Source organism: Notechis scutatus, chromosome 2 (assembly GCF_049901735.1).
Source record: "Notechis scutatus isolate UNSWTSFEM ecotype Mainland chromosome 2, rNotScu1.2, whole genome shotgun sequence".
In the NCBI taxonomy this organism is placed as follows: Eukaryota; Metazoa; Chordata; class Lepidosauria; order Squamata; family Elapidae; genus Notechis; species Notechis scutatus.
Window position 1 is genome coordinate 66,284,374 of NC_142010.1, and position 26,589 is coordinate 66,310,962.

At 38.4% G+C, this 26,589-nt stretch overlaps 1 protein-coding gene across 2 annotated transcripts in view; it reads left to right on the forward strand.

Moving 5' to 3' along the window:
* CACNA2D2 (calcium voltage-gated channel auxiliary subunit alpha2delta 2) overlaps positions 1-26,589 on the forward strand; it is a 681,501-nt gene that overhangs the window by 572,733 nt on the left and 82,179 nt on the right. For both annotated transcript variants that reach the window (XM_087954963.1, XM_087954964.1), the window contains exons 9-12: positions 2,833-2,883; positions 4,429-4,528; positions 13,026-13,184; positions 17,318-17,425. In XM_087954963.1, coding sequence (XP_087811089.1) covers positions 2,833-2,883; positions 4,429-4,528; positions 13,026-13,184; positions 17,318-17,425 — 418 coding nt within the window. The remainder of the gene's footprint in view (positions 1-2,832; positions 2,884-4,428; positions 4,529-13,025; positions 13,185-17,317; positions 17,426-26,589) is intronic.

Sequence of the window (26,589 nt, forward strand, 5' to 3'; positions counted from 1 at the left end):
ATTTCATGTATTCACAACTATGTATACACTTATACTTATTATCTTGTAAACAATTGGCAAATCAAATAAATAAATAAATAAATAGACCAACTAAAATTTCAGCCACAAGTGCCAAGAAAATTGTTCGGGATGCAAAGAAAAACCCACAAATAACTTCAGGTGAAATACAGGACTTTCTGGAAACATGTGATGTGGCTGTTTCAAGATGCACAATAAGGAGGCACTGGAAGAAAGATGGGCTGCATGGTCGAGTCGCCAGAAGAAAGCCATTACTACGCAAATGCCACAAACTATCCCACTTACAATACGCCAAACAGCACAGAGACAAGTCTCAAACCTTCTGGCACAAAGTCATTTGGAATGATGAAACCAAAATTGAGCTTTTTGGCCACAACCATAAACACTACATTTGGAGAGGAGTGAGTATAAGGCCTATGATGAAAAGTACACCATTCCTACTGTGAAACATGGAGGTGGATCACTGATGTTTTGGGGATGTGTGAGCTACAAAGGCACAGGAAATTTGGTCAGAATTGATGGCAAGATGAATACAGTATGTTATCAAAAGATACTGGAGGAAAATTTGCATTCATCAGCCCGGAAGCTGCGCATGGGACGTACTTGGACATTCCAACATGACAATGATCCTAAACACAAGGCCAAGTTGACCTGTCATTGGCTACAACAGAATAAAGTGAAGGTTCTGGAGTGGCCACCTCAGTCTCCTGACCTCAACATCATTGAGCCACTCTGGGGAGATCTCAAACGTGCAGTTCATGCAAGACAGCCCAAGAATTTACAGGAGGCTTTTTGCCAGGAAGAATGGGCAGCTTTACCATCTGAGAAGATAAAGAGCCTCATCCACACATACCACAAAACACTTCAAGCTGTCATTGATGTTAAAGGGAGTAATACACCATATTAAGAACTGGGGTATGTAAACTTTTGATCAGGGTCATTTGGGTAGTTTCTGTTGTCATTATGATTTAAAAAGAGTAATCACAGTTGATTGATAATAAATGGCTTCAGGCAACCACTAACCATGAGTGAAAGAAAAGTGTTTGTGTTATCATTCATATTCTCTGAAAAATGGCCAAGAAATCATAAATTCTGCCAGGGTATGTAAACTTACAAGCACAACTGTATGTGTGTGTGAATACATAAAGATTCATTAAAAATGGTATCTTCATGTATGACAGTTCTTAAACATGAAGTGCGACAATCCATGGCTTATGCAACTTGGTAAATTTATATATCTGGAACCATTGCAAGTTAGCCCTGTTTTCTTCAAGGTCTCTATTATGATGATGAAGAACAGTTATTTCTCTTTCTTTTAATTTTCTTTTGATCTCTTTGAAAGTTGATTCTCTTGGCTGCACTTACATCACAAAAAAGAAGAGGATTGTGTGTCCCTTTATCATAATAATGAAGATACTGGCATGGCATTGTTCCTTGTTTGAATAATTGGCTCACAAATGATGTATGCTAATGGGTGAAAGAATAAAACCAATGACAGCGCCTGAACCAAAACCTTTAACCTACCAAGGTCTCTAAACTCAAGTTGGCCTCTGTATTAGCTTAGCTTGCCTAAACATTTAGACATAATTCATGGTAAAGAGCATGAATTAACAACTGAATTAAGTGAAAGAAAAACTGTTAAATTGTAAGGCTGTGAAGCTAAGAGAGAAAGGACGAGGATGTCATAAATTGCTATGGAGCAATGGAAATAATAGAGTAGATTGGAAATAAATGAATGGAAGTAAAATAATAGATTCATTTTACTTTTTAATCCTTAGTTATGATTGAAAGGGCTAAAATATGCATCAGGAAGTTTCATTTAGTGTTATAGGATGTTGTAGGTAGCAGCTTCTGCAGGGTAGAAAGGGGGCAGAGTGATACAAATGACATTGTAATACAAACCCTGCCTTTTTCCAGGGGTATCAAAAGGCAATACTGTTTTTACTATTATTTTACTATTTACTATTACTATTAGTTGCATCCTATGCATCATTGAATTGTAATAATGGAAGAACCAGGAGTAAATTTGGGGGGATGGGGGAAATAATGCAACATTCTGAAATAATAAGATCCAGAGGGAAAGAAGTTGTTTTAGATGGCATGATTGGGTGGGAGGGCAGAAGACAAGCTAGCAGAGGAAGTGACTGATTCTAAAGATCTCAAAAGGAATAAAAAAAGGTGATTGGTGAGCATCTGGTTAGATAATGATGTAGAAGGAGCTCAACTCAGGAGAGATTTTCCTTTTTATTCCAAAAACGATAAAGTAAAAAATGAATCAAAAGTAATGTAAAATTAGCCTGTGTTCCTTTTTTAAAAAAACTGTTTTATAAGTTTTTGATCACACAAAAATAGCTAGAAGTGTGCCCAGAAGACATATTAATGATAGTAGATCAAAGTAGCAAATGGATGCAAGCTTCTTTTTTCATTTGTTCTTTTAAGCTGTTCTGATTTCCCAACTAAAAGACTGTCTAGTCACATTTCAGCCTCCCAGTACTGGCCTTAAATATAGATGTGGCTTGTATGAACTGACACCTAATTATTATGCCAACATCCATGCTATTCTTTGTCCATCTCTTTAGCAGAACCAACTCAGCCCAAGATACCATGGAAACTTGAAAAGAACATGAAAATGTCCTTATTCTCTTAATTATGAAAGGGATGAATTATCTCACCCCAGTACTCCCCACTTAAAGGCACTACCTCAGCCTGCTAACTAGTATAAGGCAGGCCCTGTAGTTCACCTTCAGCCTTTCTCTAAGATCAAAGTCAATTGAATGCAAGCTCTCATTTTATCTCTCTCTTTGCTTGTTGCAGGTACATTCAAGGGGCCTCATCTCCAAAAGACATGGTGATCATTGTGGATGTGTGAGTGTATCTTTCCCTACAATTTTCCACTTGTCGGGTTTTCAGACTATATCTCATTGTTTGAGCCCCAGTAAAATGCTGAAATTCTTGAAATGAATTTGGAGGCCCAGTGCGCAGGAAGGACTGTCTCCACAGCATAAGATCATCATGGAAAGGAAGTACTTGGTGCTTCGGATAGGAGGGCAATCTGACTGGAACAGCTCTCCTCACATTAGTCACCAGAGTGGATTTGGCTGATCTGACTGACAGAGGGTGACTCTTCCCTCCCTCACAGTCAATATATACCTCTCCCAAAGCTCTTCACTTTGTGAGCAGATAGGAGTGGGCCATTCTTTCATCAAAGCTAGAGCAGCCTAAAATTTGCTGTTTCCCTTACCAATCTGTACTCTATTTGTACTACTCAGGTGCATTCAAAGAGCATTGGGAATTTGGGAGGATTCTGGGTTTGTCCAAGTTTTTGTCTCTCATATCATCTTACACTACACAAAAACAAGGCAGGGTTACTTTAAATTTCTTCTTTGTTCTTTCTTCAGTCTTTGGACTGCATAATCCCTTGTCTAAGTCCCTCCTTAATGGCTCTTTCAAGGTCAGCTCTAAATTCCTTTGGGGAATTTAGTGAGCAGTGGGCTGCAGTCCTATGCAGCTGAGCTGGGATATATTGCTTCAAGATTTTGAAGGCACAGATATGTATGAAAGGAAGGTTAGATGCAATCAGCACATATGCTAAAACCCATTTTGCTGGAAAATCAATCCTATTTAATTTGGCATAACTTATTCCTAAGTAAACAGCAATAGGGTTGGAAAGCTTTTAAAGCCACAAGTCTATCCATATTGATTTGCTGATCCCAGGAATCTCCCCTTTTACCTTCTACCTGTTCCAACAAAAGTTTAATTCTCACAGCTATGACAGAAGTGCACTGCCTAGGACAAAGGTGGAAGAATCTTAACATTTGATCCTATGCTTATTTACTCAGAGGTCCCAAGTACATTTAGTGGCATGTGCTGCTGAATCAACTAGTTTTTAAACTACAGCCTACAGGTGAATTTAAAAAAAAAAAAAGCTTTGAATCTGGGATGGGTTTAAGTATAATGAAGAATAATCCACTGCTGTTGCTAAAACTATTGGGTATAGACAGAAGAATGTTTCTGTTTGAAAGGAACTAGCAAGGATACTGGTGAAACAGAGTCTGAAACCTGAGGGGAGGAATATGCCCACACCAAATTGAACTGGACCGTAGTGCTGGGAGGCTGGTCCCAACACATAGTGGCTTGATAGTGTGATTGACAGAATGGGCATTGAAGTACATCAGAAGGTACTCGTGGTTAAGCTCCTACTTTGTTGCCTGCTGATGAGGAAAAGCATTTTGAAGTTAGAACAGCTAAGAGCAATCTTAAGCTATCTCAGATGTGGGTTAGTAGCAAGATGAAGGCTGCCTCATGAGGTCACAGCAGAAGAAATATGTTGCTGTGTCATGCTTCTGGAAGTGAGGAAAGGCTCTTAATGAAAGAGGTGCATAATGAGCTCTATCTTATCTTCTGTTACAGGAGTGGCAGCGTCAGTGGCCTGACACTGAAGCTGATGAAGACCTCAGTCTATGATATGTTGGACACCCTCTCAGATGATGACTACGTTAATGTTGCTTCTGTGAGTAGCCAGCCTGCAGTAGGAAATTAAGGAGCAATGACAGAGGCAGCTTTCCACCAACATGGCACCCACTAGATTGGGAAGTCTAATTAAAGATTTAATAAATGCTAATGTGCATTGTGGAATCTGTAATAGCCCATAGCGTCTTTAACACTAGATTTGTTATGAACCAATAAGTTGGCTATATTTGCTTTTATATCTTCGGTAATACTTTTATATCTTCAGTAATGCAATGCTGAGCAATGCCTCAGTCCAGATTTTTAAAAAACAGAATGCAGACCAAGAGAGTATGTGACTATTTGTGCTGTGCACACAAAGTAAGGAAGTAAGATTCAGAATCTACTATTTTCTTCATTGTAGTATCATTCATAGCAATAATTGATGGATAATTTATAATAATTATTAAATATAATTTATGTATAGATTCTCTTAATTACATTATAGATATAGATACATGCATATACCTATAACTATAAAAACACATATTCTTTCTTACATAAAGATACATACTCACATTTAGGAAAGAGAATAGATTGGATGACACTAAACTGAACTACAACTTATTGGTAACCAATGTGTTATAACTGTGTAGATATTTAGAATTCACAGCAGCATCCCTCTATTCTGACATAGGACAAATAGGTATGCCTACAGTCTACAGGTTCACAAGCTAACCATAAGGAACTATCAGGTGTATTGTAGCAATTCATACATGCTTAAAGATAGAGAAAAAGAAAGCTTGCAAGAAATCTTTGCTCTCTTAAGGATGTTGGAAAGCTTCACTTACCTGAATTTAAATAGACTGACAATTTTCACAATCCAGACTGTTAGACAGGTTTTTTTGTTAGATTTTGCACGTCTCTGATTTCTCCAGCACATTTTTCCTACAACCTAGGCCATCCTCAACTAGAACATTTAACTGACAGAATGTCAAATACTGCAATAGTAATGAATATACAGTGATATACATTGGAATAACAATTGCACCACAAATGCTGTAAATACTTGAGAATCCATTGCCACTGTAGATTATTGCTTTTGTCAATTAATTTTCAGTCCTATTAGTTATACAGGTAGTCCATGAGTTACAACCACAACTGAGCCCAAAATTTATGTTGCTGAGTGAAACATTTGTTAAGTTTGTCCCATTTTACAACTTTTCTTGCCCCATTTGTTAAGTGAATCACTGCAGTTGTTAAATCAGTAACACAATTGTTAAGTGAATCTGATTTCCCCATTGACTTTACTTGTCAGAAGGTCGCAAAAGTTGAACACATGACTCTGGGACACAACAACCGTCATAAATGTGAATCAGTTGCCAAGCACCCAAATGCAAATCACATGACCATGGGGATGCTGCAACGGTCACAAGTGTGGAAAAATGGCCATAAGTCACCTTTTTCAGTGCAGTTGTAACTTCAAATGGTCACTGAGTGAACTGTTGTAAGTCAAGGACTACCTGTAGTACAATTTTGGAGAAGATGATGGTTCATAATTCATACTGAAGTCTTTCTATTTGGTTCATATAAATTCAACTATATCAGCGGCAGGTGTGACAGTCCAGGGGACAGGAAAGTAAAGGTGAAAGAACGAACCACTCAGGAGCAAGATAAGTATTTCTCTAGCAGCAAAAGAAATTAATGATCAAAGCTGTTATCCTGGATTTGATGTGGTGTTTTTATTGCCTGCTCTTGCACTTAGCAGCCTCTAGGACCATGATGGCAAACCTATGCCACGCGTGCCGGAAGTGGCACGCAGAGCCATCTCTCCTGGCAAGCCAGCTGTCACCTGTTGCTCTTCCAGGACAACTGGGCTTGGTGTGTGCATGCATGCTGGAAACCGGAAGAGCAGCTCTGCAGCGTGCATATGCTCTTCCGGTTGCTCTTCCAGTTTCTGGCACTTCCGATTTCTGGCACTACTCCACGCACACACTGCTCTAGGCGTTAAACCAGGGGTGGGATTCTATCAATTCGCACCTATTCGCTAGAACCGGTTGTTAACATACTAAGCAGTTTGGAGAACCGATTGTTAGGAGAAATTACTGGCCTAATCCTGTAAGAAAGGCAGGAAGGAAGCATTCTGGTGTTGCTTACAGAAACTGCCTCTCCGTTAACCCTTATTACATTCTTGGCAGGACTAGACTTCCTGTCTCAGGAACTTCTCTGGAGTTTTTTTCCCTTCCTTTGCTGGTACTTTGCTTGTGGGGAGTAACCATTCAAAGTTACAATGGCACTGAAAAAAGTGACCTATGACCATTTTTCACACTTACGACTTTTGCAGCATCCTCACAGTCATGAGAGGCCAGACGAGAAGATACGTGCCTCGATGTGAGTGATATTGAGTTGGCCACACCCAGCCAATAACATGACCACCAAGCCATGTCCACCCAGTCACATGACCACCAAGCCACACCCACCAACTAAGCCACACCCACAGAACTGGTTGTTAAAAAATTTGAATCCCACCCCTGAGTTAAACAATAGCTACTCTAGAAACAAGTTGCTGAAAGCATCTCAAAACCAAAATGCCACATCAGCCCTACAAAAAGAACCCATGCTCTATTTGTCTGATTTGTTTCCTTGTATAACAGGGGAGGGGAGAGGGAGATGCCCATCAGAGGCCTTGGCTTCTGCCTCTTGCAGCTCCTGCAGCCCAATTTACCATTTCTGTCACCTTTCCTTTTCCCACACTCCTGACTGTTCTTTGCCTTTGATCGATTGCAAATGACAAAACACACCTGCAAGCAATAAATTGCATCCTCCTTTTGCCATTTCCTCCGTGCCAGCTTTGACAAGCCGTTCTGTTTGCACAAGGTGGTTCTTTGTGGTGGGAGTTGTGGAGGGCGTGGGGAGTAAAGCCAGCAGGTGTGACAAGGATGAGGAAAAGGAAAGCTTTGACTGAGAGGATGATGTTCATGAAAGAAGCCAGGCTCTTTCCTGGACTTGGGTTGGATTAAGGTTAGTTTACAGGGAGGAACACGTTGTGGTTTGATGGATCACGAATGGAATTGGAGGCCTCAGCAAAGCTGAGCTCCTTTTAGAAGGCTCTTCCCAAGTTACTGCCTCCAGCTGGATGGATCCATGGAAAGGGACATCTAAGGATCATAGCCACTTGTTCAACAGCCTCTTTCTACCTGTTACATCCCTGTCCCTAATCTAAAATAGAGAGTCCTTTTTATCTGTTATTCCCTAATCCTCTGGTAAATATAAAGCTTCTGGAACAGGAGAGGTGTTTCCCTCATCTCTGATATGGCTCGGAGGAAGTAAGGAAGAACCTAAAACTACTTAAATATTTCTGTGAATGACATTCAGCTCTCTAGTAAGCACACGGGGCTTTACGGGAGAGGAAGAGGGTTCAGCCATTCAAACGGGAAAGCCTTCCCTTTTTAAAAAAAAATTCAGCTCAGGGAAGAATAAAGCTCACCTCTCTTCGAAGTGCCCTATAGTTGTTTGAGAGAGGGCATTTTTTTTGGAGGGGGAAGTGCCTTGCTTCCCATCCCTCCTTATCTATTTCAATAAGGGCTGGCAGAACTGTAGGCTCTCCATCCCTTATTCAAGAATAGGCTTCATTCTCAGTAAACCTTCAGACATGATTTATCAAGTTCTGGTACTTCAGTGCAGACAAAAAATTAAGCCACCTCAGCAGAACAATCTGCTGTGTTATTTTACTATCACAGAGTATGTACTGTATGTATGTATACATAGATGCTTGCTCCAGAATTTAAATTCTAGACTCCCCCCACCCCCCCATTCTTTCCAAGTTAATGGACCCTTGGCTGTTCTTTCCAAGGTCACAGCTGGAATGCGTTAGCATAATGCCGCTAGCCTGAGAACCATTGGTCACTCTTATACCAGCTTTCTTCTGAAGATAGGAAGGAATGGTACCGTCAAGCTTCAAGAAATGCTCTCAGTAGAAAGGATGGGAAGTGACTGAGAGATGGAGAAAACAAATGTTGCTTGTAGAACAGTACAAGGAAATGAATGACTTGATGCCCTTTGCCCTTGCTGGCTGACAAGTACTTGACCTTCCTTATGCTAAACTGGTCCCAGTGACCAGCACATCTTCAGTGCTAAAAATCCCACTTTCTTAAGAATGGTTTTGTAGGCTCATGCCTGTTGAATATATGGGCATGATTTCTTTTTTTCTTTTTTTTTAATAAAAAATTTATTTGGGTTTTCACAAAACATAATACAAATAAAATTTCTTTTTTTGAGAATAGTATGGTCCCGGATTATCACTTCTCCATACAGACACAAATTCAATTTCATATTCATCTTTATGTTCTATTCCATATCTTATTGCTATTTTAACATTTTCTCAATAATTTTCCCTTCCCTTAGTTTTCTCAATCTTACTTTTAACTATCTCATTCCTTTCTAAATTCAATTATATATATATATCTTTTTCTAAGTTTCAATACCTTTCTAGTCATCATATTTCTACTTTTGTCTGTCCTGTTTCAATTTCATATTTTCTTTTTTCATTAAACAAAATTTTCCCCTGTAGTTACTAATTGGAGTATGACACCTTTGTATCTTTTAATTTGTATCCATTCAACTCTTATTTAAACTTCAATTTATGCCTTTACAATTATAACATTCAATATAACACATAACTTCCAGTCGAATTCTGCTTGGTACATTCTTAAAATACGCACTAAGTTCTCAAAGAGAAAATATATTAATAAATAAAATACTTATTCTATTCCAATTCAGCTCTATCATTAATGTTAGTTATAATCTTTGACATCTTTAACATTCCTTTTCAATAGGATATCATACTTCTAGGGACACTTATAATATTTCCATGGTTTTTTCATGTTTCTTTCATATTCCTCTTCATTTAAATTTTTATAACACATTTATAATAATTAAAATGTTCCCCTCCTTTCCTAATTTCATTCTCTCATTCTCTTTATTTCATTTATTTATTAAACATTCCATTACATTACAATGAGTATTTTATCTATCATTTTAATCACACTTGTTTCATATTTTCAAAGTTCATTTCTATTTCTAATATAACAATACTATCTTATGTACCCTTGCAAAATCCCCCTTTCAATTAAGTTTTCACCCATTATCTCTGTGTCTTGTACGTTTTCCCTGTTTCTCTATGTCCTGATTCTGTCCTTTATAATTTCTTTTCCTTTCTTCTCCCTCTTCTTCTCCCTTCCCTTTTTGACCCCTTCTCTCTCTAATTCTGATTCTCTCTTCTGTAATCCTCTCTTCTATTTCTTCCTAATGTTATAATTACTTTTCAAACTATTCTTTTTTGGGGTTGTTTTTTCAGATCTTAAATTTTTCACTCTCTTTCCCCCCTTCCCTTTCTTTTCCCCACATAGAAATACTTGGTCATTGAAAATGGCTTCTTCTTTGTCCCGATGGGCATGATTTCTATAACATGCATCATATACATGCACTGACACTAATGTTTGTTTATTGTTCTGCCCTTTAGCATTTTTCTGCCTCTCAAGCCTTAAAGGGACATCCTATTACAGGATGTACAGGATGTATACATGTGAAGTGAAGTGAAGCTGGCAGTGTGTTCTTGGCACTGTAGGAACAATCTTTCATGTGCCTCCCCCCCCCAAAAAAAAAACCCCACTAAAATATCAGTGGAACTTTGCTATTTATATCTACTGGGCCTGATGCATTGCTTTAAATCAAGTTTACTTCTCTTTAAATAGTTTCCATAACAACACTCTTTGTCACAAAAGTAAAACCTCTAAACAATTTAGGAGTATAATCTGTACCTTCTTGATAGCAGGTAACATAGTTATTGACAGCATTATGCATTGCCTATAAATCAAATGGGTAACTGAGAAGTCGAACAGATATTTTGGACTATAACTATGTTGACTAGAAATCCTAAATATATACTAGTAGATGACATCAGAGTTCCTAAAATCCCCTATATAATATTTTCTTCTAGATCGACTTTTAGGATGAGGTGAACTTATTCAATATGTTTCTACATTTCAGTTTCAGTTCCAATTGCAATAATTTATACATTTATTAAGTTCAGAGGACAGACTAAGATTTTTAATTTATTTTAATTTTAAATTATTAAACGGTGCCTGGTTACAGCACCAGACTAGAGGCCAGGCAACTGTGAGTTATAGTTCTGCTTCAGGGATGAAAGCTGGCTGGGTGACTTTGGCTTAGTTGGTCTCTCTTAGCAAAGCTCGTTTTACACGGTTGTGTTGTGGAGAAAATAGGAGAGAGAAAGAGCAGTACTAAGTATTTGTCACTTTGAGTTATAAAACAGTAATATGGAATAAAAATAGCTACATAATCTTGAACCCTGACACTTCATCAAGAAATGAATAGACCTTGGCTTGAGAAGAGCAAACGTATGACATCCCCACCTAACTGGAAGGCACTAGGTTGAAAATTGTCAGTGGTGCCATGGTTTTAAAATTAGTTCATCCAGATCCAGATTTCTGCTGAACTAGTATTCTGTTGAACTAATATAACTAATGTTTATTTAGTATCCTATGACTATTGCTAAGTGTTGTATCTTATGATTTATGATGAATGTATTTTTAGAATGACTATGATCATGATTTATCACTTATTTGTATATACACTGAGAGCTTATGCACCGGAGACAAATTCCTTGTGTGTCCAATCACACTTGGCCAATAAAGAACTCCTATTCTATAAGACCGTCCAAGAGGCAAGTCTGAACCGTAATTAGCCTGCCAAATTTTCCATCTGCCATGGGTTGCCAGTTTATTATTGTCCTGCCTTTTTTTTTCAACAGCTGGCAAACTTACACATAAGATAATGTCTTTTTCCTGGCAGTGCCAGAAGAGGCATCATTTCTGAAATGCTCTTAGTTGTTAATGGGTGTCCCCTGAAGGTCTTCTTAATATTGGTGTCTCTACTGCTGTTCAGCTGCATCCCCTCTGAAAAACTAGAATTTTCCAAGATAGATTTTCAGACAGGATGAATCCCCAACTGTCATAATCCTAGCCACATCAGGAACAAATAGCACGTGTACTGTTCTTACTCCAAAGCCTGATCCTGAGAGTAAAAGACTGAGAGAAAGCTTGAGGAATTGCCTTCTAAGTACTTTTCAGTTTTGTACTACAAATTAATGTTTAATTTGACTTAAATTAAACTTGTTCTTCTCCCCTTCAATAAAGTAAAGTTGTTCTTTTTATAAGTCAAAATCAAGGCATACCATGGAAGAAAGTAAAAACTCCATCATTCTCTGTAACCCTATCATGTGCCTGTTGACTAGCTGAAACATGGCTGGCCTAATTAACAAGTCTAGCCTTGTTACTTTTGCTGGATCACTGCCTTCTAAATTAATGTTCTGTATTTCCAGCAAACTAAGCCATAAGCAAAAATGAGTGGGTTTTTTTTTTTCAGTTCACCTGCTGGCCAAACTATCCAAGAGAAACCTGCTGTCTCCCAACAATTGTTTATCATAGAGTACCCACTTCACTGAGCCTGTGACCTTGTGATAAGGCATTAAAATGTCCTGCAAAAAAACGTGTTTGGCCAATCCCAGTTATGCTGTCCACAAGTTCATTCAATTCTCAATCGCTCTTAACAGGGAGGAAGATTTTTGTTGTTCCTTAATGTCAGTCTATTCCTACAGAAACCTGAATACAGAATGTGGTGCCATCAGTAAGAGGGCTGTAACCCCTGGGCAGAGGGGAGGAGAAGCCATTTTTATTTCAGTCAGTCCTTTCTGCACTTCTTTAACACAACCTTATCCAAATTGTCTTTCCTTATGTGATTGGAGTTACAATCTGCAATTCTTCCTTTCACAAGAGGGTGGGAGGACCATAAAATATCTTCCCCAGTGGGCATATCTGCTGTGCCCCTGTTGTGCATTGTAATTGGCATACTTTCTCCTAGAGAACCCTGTGAATTTGCAGGCTGCAGTAGTAATTGGAAATATCAGTTTGAGGTCGTTTTGTTCCTTCCCATTAAAAAAATAACTACAATTCCCATGATCCCTAGATTACAGCCAGTTGAAATCTTAGCATTTATGTGCCCACTCGTGCAAAAAAAAAATACAATAGATCTTGACTGCTGTTTGATCTATTTCAAAGATACACTCACTACCAGTTGAGACCAATATCATGCAATTGATCGTCATTTCCAAGTGTAGTGAGGAAACAAGCTGCATCTTTGCTGCTGCTTCTCTTGCTCTCGCGTAAGCACATCCTTTATAGATGAATCTTGATCAGCACAGCTGCGGAAACTATTGGAAGGGTTCCAATATTTTGAACTAGGATATAATCATATTTTAAAGGAAAGTGGGTCTCTGAAAGTAGTAGTAATTTTCTTCTGACCTTCCTTGACTCTCCAATTGATTGTCTCAGCTGACTTGAGTATGTTATCATGGCTCGGTATTACTCAAAACATTTATGGCTCTGTTATTCACTAAAACCAGCGGTGGAAGCTGATCAGATTCCCAGCTTTTGCATAGTGTCCTTAACTAGTCTAATGGATTATAATTTTCTGTCTTTCAGTTTAACCAAAAGGCACAACCTGTGTCCTGCTTCAAACATTTGGTCCAAGCTAATATCCGCAACAAGAAGGTCTTCAAAGAGGACGTAGAAGGAATGGAGGCCCAAGGAACCACTGATTATAAGGCTGGCTTTGAATATGCCTTTGAGCAATTGCAAAATGTAAGTCCAGGTTTTAAACTTGGGAGGGTGGAAGGCTAAGCATTCAAATACCAGATTTCAAATAAGATGGAGACAAGAAAATATGGAGCTGGAGAAGTAAGGGTCAAATTTGATAGAAAGGCATATGAAGAATTTTTAATGTCCTATTTGCTGAAAGCACCAAAGTGCAGGATCCTCCCAATCTATCTCCAGCAACTGCTATCAAGGGGGAAAACAATAAAAAAAAATCTCTATATTTGTAATTTTAGCTTAACCTTGACAAGTCTAAGCATCCAGGAAGGATTCCTGGAATGTCATGTTTGTGTCTCAGATTCTCATAATATCATTACTGTGTTAAAACGTAGAAGTGATTATCCTAAGCAGCTTCTCTGTTGGTTCAGTTTTCCTTGATGAGGCACTAAATAAATATATATTGGACAGCAATCTGAGAAAATTGAACTCTTAGCTAGCCAAAATGATTCACTGGTGGACTTGGTTTGTTGCTGTAATAAAATGAGGAAAGAAACCATGCATGCAGCTTTGGAACAAGAGAATAGAAATGGAATAATACTCTGAGGCCACAGGAAAGAAAGAAATCCATTGTGTTTTATGATTTCTTCCTTCAGCCTGGGGAACTGCAGCAAGTTATAGCACTCAGTGTGGCCCCTTCTCTCCACACAGTCAAATACTGTATTTGATGGCAGCCACAATTCACTGCCCTTGTTTTGTTTCCCTAGGTAGATGCAACCTTCTAGTTTGCCAATTGCAGCTTTGCTCTTGAGATTTACTGCAGCTTTCATTACCATGAGAACCCAGCATAGCACAACATTCCACAAACATGGTCTCCCTTCGCTATATTCTGTTCTGTTACCTTAGCATACAGATAAACAGTACAGCAGTCTTTGATAAAAAAAATATTAAAGGACTGTGAAGGATTGTGGAACCTGTCATTTAAAGCCACAATGATTTCCCCTTTTAGCTGCAAGTTCCAGGATGCCTGCATTATAGCAATCTTTTCAGAACAGAGACAGCTTATTGTATTTTAAATATTCTGCACACAATAAAAAAAAATGCCATTTGTAAGCACAGTACATTGTGAGCACTTTATATATTCGTACTTCTCTGCTTGTCCCATATATAGATCATCTCTCTCTCCCAAAGTACTGAAGATAAAATACAAGATTCTTTTTCATACCTATCAACCAGGGGTGGTATTCAACCGGTGTTACTACCGGTTCGGTGATTACGTTTTGCGCTGTGCGCATATGTAAAAAACCTTAAGCTGTGCCGCCCGGACAGCTGAGAAGCGCTGCGTGCAGGTGCGCAATGTTTGAAAAGCTTCCTTTTTCCTGCTTTTTCAACCTCAGCTGTGCCGCACAAAGCAGCTGAGGTTGAAAAAGCAGGAAATAAAGGACAGATAAGAGCCCCGGCGGGTGGGTGGGCCAAACTGCAGCAAACACAGAACCAGTTTGGTGTCTGCTGCTCTTCAGAGCTACCGGTTCTATAAAACTGGGCAGAACCAGTAGCATCCCACCCCTGCTATCAACCATATTAGGGAGGGGTTTTTTTTACACCTAGAAACTCTGTGAGACAGGTTGGACCAAGATAATGACTGACACAGAGTCAGTAAACCTGTTTCTTGATTAAGAGGGATTATTCTGACCATAATACAAGTAGCCCTCAATTAACAAACATTGAAGTTAAGAACCTCCCCATCCCACCCCAAAAAAGTGGTACTAATGACCCAGTTCTGGAATTCTGATGGCCCACGGTCATTTTTGGGTGCTTGGCAACTTGCTCATATTTATAGGTACTTGCAGCATTCCATAGTCATGTGACCACAATTTTCAGCCATTTTCTGGGGTGGGGGCAATTTCCACAGTTTACTTCTCGTTTCTGGCAAAAAATGGTCATTTGGTATAACAGATTTGTTTCACAACCATCACATTCACTTAACAACTGCTGTAGAAAAGGTCATAAAAACTGGTGTGACAGATAACAGATAATCAGAGTTGGAAGGGACCTTGTAGGTCATCTAGTCCAACCCCCCACCCAAGTGGGAGATCCTGCACCATTTCTGACAAATGGCAGTCCAATCTCTTCTTGAAGGTCTCAAGTGATGGCGCTCCCACAATTTCTGAGGACAAGCTGTTCCATTGGTTGATTGTTCTCACTGTCAGAAAGTTTCTCCTTATTTCCAGGTTAAATCTCTCCTTGTTCAGTTTCCATCCATTATTCCTTGTCTGGCCTACAGGCGCTTTAGAAAATAGCTTGACCCCTTCTTCCTCTCTGTGGCAGACCCTCAAATATTGGAAGACTGCTATCATGTCTCCCCTGGTCCTTCTCTTTACTAGACGAGTCAAGCCCAGTTCCTGCAACCGTTCATTGTATGTTTTAGCCTCCAGTCCCCTAATCATCCTGGTTGCTCTTCTCTGTACTTTTTTTAGAGTCTCAACATCTTTTTTATAATGTGGTGAACAAAACTAGATGCAGTACTCTAGGTGTGGTCTTTCTAAGGCTTTATAGGGTGGTATTAGTACTTGATCTCGATTGTATCCCTCTGTTAATTTAACTTAGGATTGCATTAGCTTTTTGGGCTGCTGCTGCATACTGTTGGCTCCAAGATCCCTCTCACAGTTACTACTATTGAGCCTGGTTTCACCCAGTCTATATGTGTACTTTTGGGTTTTCTTGCCTAAGTGTAGGACTTTACTTTTCTCTACATTGTATTTCATTTTGTTAGATATGGCCCGGTGTTCTAGTCTGTCAAGATCCATCTGGATCTTGGGCCTATCTTCTTGGGTGTTAGCTATTCCTGTCAGCTTAGTATCATATGCAAATTTGGTAAGTTCCCCTTCCATTCCCTCATCTAAGTCGTGTGGTCACATGTTAACCTGTTTAATGACTACCATGACATGACTGTAATTCTGAACTCAATTATAATTGTAAATTGAGAATTACCTGTACCACAAGCAACAATGCAAGCAGGCAGTGCTTAAACACTAGTATTTATATCATGCCACCAACAAGTTCATTAGCCATGTCTGAATTGTATCTCCTTCATTATTCTTTTTCCTGATCATGTGAGGGGCTGAAACCAAGGATAAAAGTTCTAGTGCTGGGTACTTTCCCCTAGATGAACGAAAACTCCAGCAGCTGGTACTGAAATTTCATTGGAAACAGTTGCCTCTTCCATTTCATTATAAAGTTAGCAGGAGCCATCTGAGAAGACTTGGATCAGAAGGGCTATAATGACATTGGACAAAATAAAGATGAATAGCTCTATTAAATGCTGAGCGGTAATAGCCACAACATAATTTCTGTCCTGACAGCAACTCCTTCTCCCTTGCTCATCTGTGCCACCTTCATCCCTGGAGAATAGTTAAAGAAAACAGATGTCTCTCTGCCAGTGTCTTAAGAGGACAGCAACCAGGATAGGAACCGATAGCTTTGACATCTATTGTCTTCTGCTCTTTCCCATTACAAATATCCCATTGTTGACCTCTATAAGGAAGTTGACCTCCTTGGGACACATAAGTACACATATAAATAAATATATATCCTTTTACTGCTTCCCCTAAGATTGCAACCATATATTTCCTTTCACTGGCTTATCCAGAAGTCTGAAAAATACACCTCAATTGAATAGAGTGCTATATAGGGAAAATATATGTTCTAATGAATGTATGTCTGTATTTCTGAACTCAGCAACCTGTTTGTGCATGTTTGTTCTTCTCTTTAGATAGGAAAAGTATTAGTCTAAAGTCTTAAGTAAAATGTATGGGGTTTGAAATTTATACAAATGTGCACAGTTCAAATTCTATACTGAAATCTGCAGTTTTTTTTAAAAAAAATGTAATGATGTTTATAACTGAAAGTGTATATGGGAATATGCGTATTTAAGAAAAATATGCAAAGAAAACTTTATTAGGAAGAAACATACACAAAACCACATTCAGTTACAGAAAAAAATTGCTTGAAGAAGCCATACTGTATACATAAAATGCCGGTTTCCCACCAACAATTTATTTTAATCAAGTGCCCTTACAAATACATCTATGTACTGTATATTAGGTTGTCTCTCTCCCAGAAAAAAAACAATGTACTTGGCTCTGTGTCCTATACTTGCTGAAATGTCTGCTTCTTATTTATAGTCCAATATCACAAGAGCCAATTGCAATAAGATGATCATGATGTTTACTGATGGAGGAGAAGACAGAGTGCAAGATGTTTTTGAGAAGTATAATGGACCCAACAAGACGGTGAGTATTCAGCCTGCATCTGAACTTGCCCTTGCGACATGACTATATTATGTCCCCAGGTGGGTATCCAATATTACTACAGCCACTTGTATGTCTCTTCAAGATTCACAATCAGATTGGAGAGTAGTATATTGAGATGATCTATTTCTCAAAGGAGTCCTAAAGGGAAGGCCTCCTGGGATTCCTCCAGGAATACCAAAATATCAGCATCTAATCCTTTCCCCTTCCACAATCCACATCCAAATCACAGTGTAGTTGCAGCTGTATCCTCTCTGGTAATGCCATTGCCACGCTACTAATTCTATTCTCAGAGACCAGAAATTGTGTACTGGATCTTCAAATTGTTGCCAGCTCCAGCACTGTGTTTCAGATATGTGAGCTTTTGAAATCAAGAATCTAAATAATGAATAATAGACAGAATGCAACAGAAAGTCAGCTTGTATAGGCATACAAGCACTTTATATAGACATACACGTGCATTCTTTCTTCACTAAATATATAAAAATGCTATTTATATATTTACTAGAAAATGCTAAATCAGCTTATTAGACAGAAAAAGACTTCATGTTGCTGCATTTATTAGCTTTCAGTCAGTAAAAAAGGAATCTCTTCCACATAGCCTCTAAGTCAAAATAGACAGTTAAAGTTCTTAACCATCTGATCGCCTGAATTTTTTAAAGAAAAGTTCAGGATTTCACCTGTGCTTTAACAGAGCTGATTGGGGAAGTCTCCACAAGGGACATAATGAATCAGGATTGGTTTTACTCTTCTACCATAAAAATCACATTTAGTTACATTTCAGATTCAACAAACATGATTAAGCTCGTAAATTCAGTTCTGCCTGGGGGCCAAAACAAGGAATTCAGTAAAATCTACAGATTTTTTTTTTCTTCCAGGAAATTCTATCCAAACGAGAGGGTATGCAAAATAAAAATAATAATAAAGACCAAATAAAGGATAGAAAGACATGTGCCAAAGCAAAATATTACATGGCCAGTATGTTTAAAAAATTTCAGGCAAAGCATAGAATGAGACCTGGCAAAGAGGAAAACCAGGAAAGTTAAAGAAAGAGACAGAGGGGCTAATTCTGGCTGCACAAGATCAAGCCTTAAGAACAAATGCATACAACGCCAGAACTGGGAAGACAGCAACAGGCAGCAAATGCTGTCTCTGCAAAGAAGCTGAAGAAACAGTGAACCACCTAGTTAGCTGCTGCAAGAAGCTCACACAGACTGCCTACAGACAACGGCATGACAAAGTAGCAACAATGGTCCATTGGAAGATCTGCAAGCCAGATCTGCATTTGTCTGCAAGCCAGAACTGAAGTGGTGGGACCACGAGATAGAAAAAGTAATAGAAAATGAAGAAGCTAAAGTGCTTCTGGGCCTTTAGAGTTCAAACAGACAGCATCTGCCTCATAAAACCCCAGACTTAATAAATGTCAATAAGACAGGCAAAAAAAGTCAGGAAAGCAGACGTGGCAGCAGTAGAGAAGAGAAAGAACAGGAGAAAAATCACAAAATACAAAGATCTGCTAACAGAAATAGAATGTGACAAAAGAAAGCAAAGATAGTGTCAATAGTAATAGGCCCCTTGGGTGCAATCCCAAACATCTGGAGCATCACTTGAACACATCAGCATTGACAAAATCACAATCAATTATTGCAAAATGCAGATTTACTTGGGATAGCTTACATCCTGTGATAATACCATTAACACCATCTAACACCAACAACTCCCTATCTCAAGTCCTTGGGAGGGACTTAATAAACCAGTAAAAATGCCAAATCCAATTTAAGCCTCTGGCTGATCATGTGAGCAGCCATAATCCAACAACAATTTGTGAACACCTTCCTCTCTTCATTCCCTGCCATTATTTGTCTTGTTCTAAATGTTCATCCTTTGACTTGGGTGGGTCCATTTTACAACAAAGAAAATGACTCTGCAGTGGCTAAGTTAAACACTCTTCTTCTGAATGCCCCATATGCACGTTTGATTTTTTTCTGTGAAGAAAATACAGGTGTAGTCATAAATTGTGCTGTTTTGTTCGACTGCCGATACATCTTTCTCAGTGAGGATTTCTGTGTGAATCAGTAACAATGCCAATATAATCAGATCCTTGAATATAGGATATATTCCTATAGAAATGGCAAATAATTGAAGGCCCAGCTGTCTGACTTGCTTCGATTTAGTTATGGGAACGGACAGCAGCAGCTAACTCAGGTTTTATCTGCCTCATTTGATGCCAGCTATTTAGACAGTTGATCTTCCTGCCTGTCTGCTCCTGCACTGAGCCACTGCCCCTTTAATGGGGTGTCTAACATACCGGCACTGGTTTTATTGCTTGCACTGACCTTGAAGTGCCAGAAGGAAATGTGGACAGAACTTCCTTTGAAAATTTGTAGAGGCTGTTTCTCCAAGACAAAGAATACATTTTGTTCGCATGTCAGATTTTTCAGATATCCCATCAAAGTCAACTGTGTGATAAAATGTCAGCCTGTTAATGGAAGTTCAAATTAAATGGCTTAGACTCAAAGTCGCATAACTTTTTTACTCTTCATGTTCACATTCTTTTTCCCTTTTCATACAAAGAAATAAAGGAGAGGGTTATGTCTCCTTTGCATTTTTTTGGAGAGGATACCATGAGCAATAGAAAACTTGTAGGTATCCACAGTCCCCAGTCACTTCTGTGCCAGGAGAGAGAGAGAAAGAAAAAGGAAGAGACAGAGAAAGAGAGAGAGAGAGAAAGGAAGGAAGGAAGGAAGGAAGGAAGGAAGAAAGAAAGAAAGAAAGAAAGAAAGAAAGAAAGAAAGAAAGAAAGAAAGAAAGAAAGAAAGAAAGAAAGAAAGAAAGAAAGAAAGAAGAGAAAGAAAGAAAGAAAGAAAGAAAAAGAAAGAAAGAAAGAAAGAAAGAAAGAAAGAAAGAAAGAAAGAAAGAAAGAACCTCACTTTTCTAACTTATTGTATATGTATAAGTCTTAATGTAACACCTAGTGGGCATTAGAAGCAGGACAGTTGTCATGATTCCTTCAAAATTCATCCTCAGTTTTTCAATATCTAAATTTAATTTCAGTATATGTATACAGCCGAGAATGGAAATTGACAGTGGAAACTTGTTGATTGGAAAGGTGAAAGTGAGGATTAATTTAACATCGCCTGAAATGTTTTAGAGAGGGCAAGAAAAGAAGGACTCCAATATTTTAATAGGTCCAAAGTAGAACCCAGTTCAGCTTACTTAATTGATTGGGAGTGTGAGATGGCTCCAGGGAAAGGGTTCAATTTACAGAACTCAAATTCTGCAAAGTGAAGATGACAGAAGTTGTCATCCAATGTGATTAGAATGGCCTCTCCTTTGAAAGTCTGAATTACAGGGATTCCCTCCAGACTATACTGGATCCTTAATTCCCAGTGAATGAAGAAGAGAAAGCACAGGAAACTTTTCTTTACCTCTGCAATTTCTATAAGAGATGTGTAATGATTGGATGAAGAGAAACAAACATACATTTATCGATACAGTATACTTAAATATTGTGCAAGGTAAATATAAACCAACAGAACATCTACATAAAATATTCCCCAGGAAAACAACTATAAAACCATAATAAACTGAACAATAGAGAATAAAAATAAAAGTAAAAAAGAATAAGAGCAATTCTGGATGCTGCTCACAGTATAATTACCTCAGCAATAATACTGTAAAGTTGTATGGAAAATCCTAGTCCTCTTGAAACAAGGTCGGGGAGGTGCCCCCTGAATCCCTCAGAGGAAAACTATTCCACAAGAAGATGGAGGTTACCTGAGAGAAACAAAGTTTGCCCCTTCCACCTCACTAATGTGGGCACACTGACCACCCACACTTGAAATAAGCTGGCTATTTGAAATGAGTAGTCTGATCTAGGGATGATAGAATCATGAGTGGCGTGCATAAGTGCACCAACGTGCCTACCGTCCCTGTTTTATTGTTTCTTCTATTTTTTTATTTTTCTTATATGTATCGATGTATTCATAACTATGTTTTTACTTATACCTATTATCTTGTAAGCAATTGACAAACCAAATAAATAAATAAATATTATCAAAGCAAGAAGTTGGCACATCCAAAAGCTGTGGAACTATTTTCTCTGCCTCCCTTTCTCCGAGAAAAGGAGGATGAAATTGGAAATAAGAGAAGCTGGAGAGCAGAATTTCCTTTCTTTTTCTCCTCCTCTCTTGTAATGCCTCTAATTCCTGTAGGTTCCTTTTTATGCACAGTATTTCAGAAATACCTTGTGTAATTATTATGGGACTTTTGGGTCTTTCCCTCTTCAATAAAAATGGGGGTATCCTTCCATAATATATCAAATTTATTTTTCTTGACAATAGATTTTTCCTCTTAGGAAAAGTGGAAGTACATGAACCCTGATTAAGACAACCAAGAAAATTAATTCTTTCCTTGATATGGAACTGAGCAACAGTGCTATTACAGAAGCCATTCAGCAGCAAGAACAGTGCTGTTGTAAGCAGCCCAGAATTGTTTTAGATGGGAGACCATATACATCTTTTAAACAAACAAACAAACAAACAGATAAAGCAACACAGCTTAGAACCATTTTTTTCTTCATAAATATGATCCAAAGTCAATAAAATAATATTTGCTTCATTGGATCAATCCATATGGGTATATAACAGCTGCTTGAAAATGCATAGCCAATTGCCATCTTGCATATGATTTAGTTTTTGCCACAAAACTGCCCAAAAAATCAATTAGTGAGCTGGGGAATCAAATCAATATGCTCTTGCATTTTCAGTCCTTTTTTCGTACATCTATCCCAGAGGGTGTCATATATATTCAGATTAACAAAAAATAAGCTCCTAAACAGAGGATTATAAACTACAATGAATATTCTTCAATCCATACTACTATCAGGTACTATTCTCTCATAAGAAGTTTAGCAAAGCAATATGAAATGCACAATACTCTTTTTAAAATTGATATGTGTGTGTGTGTATATATACCCTGTTTCTCCAACAATACGGCCTCCCCCAATAGGAAGTCCCAGCATGTTTTATAGGCATAAAATGAAATTAAGCCCCTCCCCCCAAATTAAGGCCTATATTAAGACATGCGAAATGGGGGGAATGGTGGGGGGGCTTGCCGTTAGGAAGTACTTTTGTTGCACACCCAGATATGGTGCTGCCTGCGTTGACCCCGATACTAAGTGCCTCACCAACGCCGAGGTCAACATCCAAGCTGTCGCCGCCTGCCCACCCAAAGATGAAAGGGGGGGGAATTAAGTCACCCCCGAAAAGACGGCCTAGCCATTTTTTCAGGGCTCAAAAAAAAATAAGACCCGGCCTTATTATATGAGAAACACGGTATGTATATGTATATGTATATACACACACACACACACACACACACACACACACACACACATATGTATGTATCCTGTCTTTAGTATTTTTATGATTAACTCAAGGTGGTGAATATATCCAACACACCTTCGTCATCCTATTTTCCCCACAACAACCCTATGAGGTGAGTTGGGATGAGAGAGAGTGACTGGCTCAAAGTTACCCAGCTGGCTTTCATGGCAAAGGTGGGACTAGAACTCACAGTCTCCCCCTTTCTAGCTTGGTATCTTAACCATTAGACCCAGCAGGCTCTCTGTGGTGGCTTCTTCAGCATACCTGGTTAGAGACACTTGTGCCTAAGATTATTTATTTATTTATTTCAATGATATGTCTGCCCATCTCATGAAAAGAACTATGGGAGGCAAATACAATTAAAAACATCAATATAACAAGAGAGATGAAAAACAATGCAAGAAAAACAAAAAAGTGACTGAGAATAACTCATCAGCAATAAATTAACAATAATAAATAAGATGGTTTTCCCTAGACCACCCAGAACTGGTAGAAGGGGAAACCATGATGATGAAATTGAAAGCTGCTGAAAGGTCAAGAAAAACAAGGATAATTGTACTGCTCACAAGTTCAGTCAGTGCTGTTTTGGTCCATATCTAGGCCTAAAACCCTACTGAAATGGATCCATTTCCTCCAGTGTTTTCTGAAGCTACAACACAATAATCTTCTCAACAAGCTAGGTGCAGTGGCCTAGAGGTGGAGCTCTTGCCTCACAATCAGGAGACTGTGCGTTTAATCCTAGCTAGAGGCTAATATTTGGAATAGACTCTCTTGCTTGAGCAATGGATTGGACTAGATGACCTCCAAGGTCCCTTCCAACTCTGTTATTCTATGTTCTATATTCTAACCTGGTTAGGAATCAAATGGACAGTGGAAGTTGAGGAAAAGTCAAACATCTGCCTTCTTATATTATCAGCAGGATCATCCCCTCCCTTAAAGATGCATTTTCTAGTACCAAAGGCCACCCATATATCCTTTCCTGGGAAACCTTTTTAACCTGCATGGATCTAACCAGAGAGGCTGAGCCCATGGCTCTGAAAACTCATGTACCATCACAATGATGAGCTTTGCTGAATGCTATAGTCATGATATTGGAAAAGGCTAGATGTTTTGCCATTCTTTTTTTTTTTTAAGCAAGTTTTATTAATTTCAAAAAACAAACAAATCATCATCAACCATTACATATTTGAACCTTTTTCCATTATAGATTTAACAAGTCAGATAAAACCTTATCTTATACAATACATTTCTATATTATTTCATCTATTTCTTTCTGACTTGATTATCGTCACTCTCTTTCTATGTTTCTACAAGGTTTCACCAATACTCTCAAAGACATAAACAGACACAAACATACATATAAAAAATCTTTTAGTAAAGTAACTTGGCCCCAGGTACCTCTCTTTATATGGGCTTTAATTATATTCATGCTCCTCTTACAGATCATTACTTATTTTATTTACCATTCTGTTTCTCTATATAAACTTCTCCACACATTTCACTCTTCATAATTCTATCTTATTCAATCCATCTTAATTTAAATCATTATATTTGTATCTTTTGCCCATCCTTTATTATCCCTCTATCTCATTCCTTATAATGAAAAAAAAAAAAGAATTTCTCCTGAAATCACTAATCAGAGTATGATGCCTTTCTATCCTCTCCCTAAATTAATTAGATTAACATTTAAAATAACACCTAATACCCAATTTGATTCTGCTTGGTACATTCTATCTACTAATTTTTACTTTTAGTAACAATAAAAACAGAGTAAAAAATCAAAAATGTTTAAATACATAATATCCTCCTTAATACGTAGTTAAATAATAAATCTTATAGCATTCTCATTGCCTTTCCCTTCAATATTTTATTACATTTTAAAAATCAATCATTATTAAACATTTCAACATTTTAATTTCTTATTAACTCTTAAGCCATTCTAATTTTCTATTTCTAATACAAATGTTACAATACCATCTTGTGTACCTTGCAGAATCTTTTTTTAAAAAATTTATGCTTTACCCATTATCCCTAAAAAGGATTCCTCTTTTCCCATCTAATTTTAAAACTTTGTGGCTTTTCTCCGCCTTTCCCCTTTCTTTCTTCCCCCACCAAATCTTCCTACCCCCTCTTCTTCTAACTTCTTCTTCTTCTAACCCTTCTAACCCTTCTAACCCTTCTTCTAACCCCCCTTCTTCTAATGTCTTGCCGGCATCCCTTCTCTGTTGTATTCCCTTTTTCTCTTGTTTGCTATCATTGTATTTATTTTGCATCGTATTTTTCTCTTTCTTAAATGTTTTTTTAGATCTTAAATCCTTCATTTTCCTCGCTTTCTTCCTTCCTTCTTTCTTAGATGAATTTTGGGATTCATTGAAGATGGCGTCTTCATCTTCTTCTTCTTGTTCTTCAGCTTCCATCTGTATTGTCTGTTCATAGTTAACCAACGCCATTTCTAAAAAAAGAAAAGCTTTTTCCATACCATCTTTACAGGCTGCTTTTGTTTGCTCATATTCATCCCTCAGTTCCTCAAAAGAAAAAGCCATTATAGATCTTTTCTTTTCTTTTTCCCTCTTTTCACCAACCAAAATATTCCAAAAGAAAAATAAGACAATCCCAAAGTCCACAATCCTCAATCAATCCAAGCCAAGCCAAAATTCCCCCTTTCTCTTCCAGGGGTAGTATCAGACAAAGGAAAAAAGAAAATTCAAATCTGTATTTTGAAGCCTTATTAAGATTTTATTTCTGTTTTCAAATCCTTAAGGCATCTCCTCCAACAAAATCCAACCAGATAAATATATTTTTTGTCCTCTCCCTTCCGACTTATCCCAAAAAGCTAGTTTTACCTGAAAAAAAAACCAGGTTTCTCAATATCCATTTATTAATTCCGTCGGGGTGGAGAGTAAACTTTCCTTTCAGCACCTCAGAATTGCCGCTTATTTTCTCTTGTGGAAAGAATCATCCAAAAAGCCATCATTTTCAGGAATTAAATTAAATATATCTTAGAGTCCTGGGTCGACCAAGAAGACTTTCACTTTTAAAAACTTTCTCCTCTTCCTCCAGCGCATACTTGCCCAGCTGCTGGCTTCTTTGTGGCGGCCATTACGGACCGCCGCTACGCCGTCTTGGTAAAAGGAGGTTCTGCCGGCTAGGGAGGGGGTCTGCAGCACCCCCAAACCCTTTCCCGGATCCCCCCTACCTTCAGCTGCCCCTGCAGGGCAGCCTTGCTCCGCACCCTTTCGGATCGGAGCCCCAAAAACGGCTAGCGCGGCAGGGATCGCGCAGCTTCGCGAATCCCTACCGCTCGCAAAGCCGACAAACCGGAAATCCGATGTTTTGCCATTCTTATTGCCATGAGTTAGGCCTTATCAGGGACTCCAGTACATGCTCAGTTAGATTCATTCCTTGCTGACCTCCAGCAGCTCTCAGCATGGAATGGAACAAAGCACTGCAGCCAACTCACCGCTGCCAACTCACCTTGGGACAATGCACCCAAGGAGAATTCAACAAATGCAAAAGTTAAATTAATTTCAATGGAACCGTGGCCATAAAATAAAGAAAGTCAATCTAGAAATACAAAAGTTACAATAATTTCAACAAAAATGTGGACACCAATAATTAAAATAACTGAATGAAATTATTAATACAGCATTGAATTGTCCTGCAATAAGTTGTCCCATGGCAAGTTGGCTATGGCGAATTGTCCTGTGGCAAGTTGGCCATAGCGGAGTTGTCCTAGACCCCTCGCAGCATCTCTTAAGA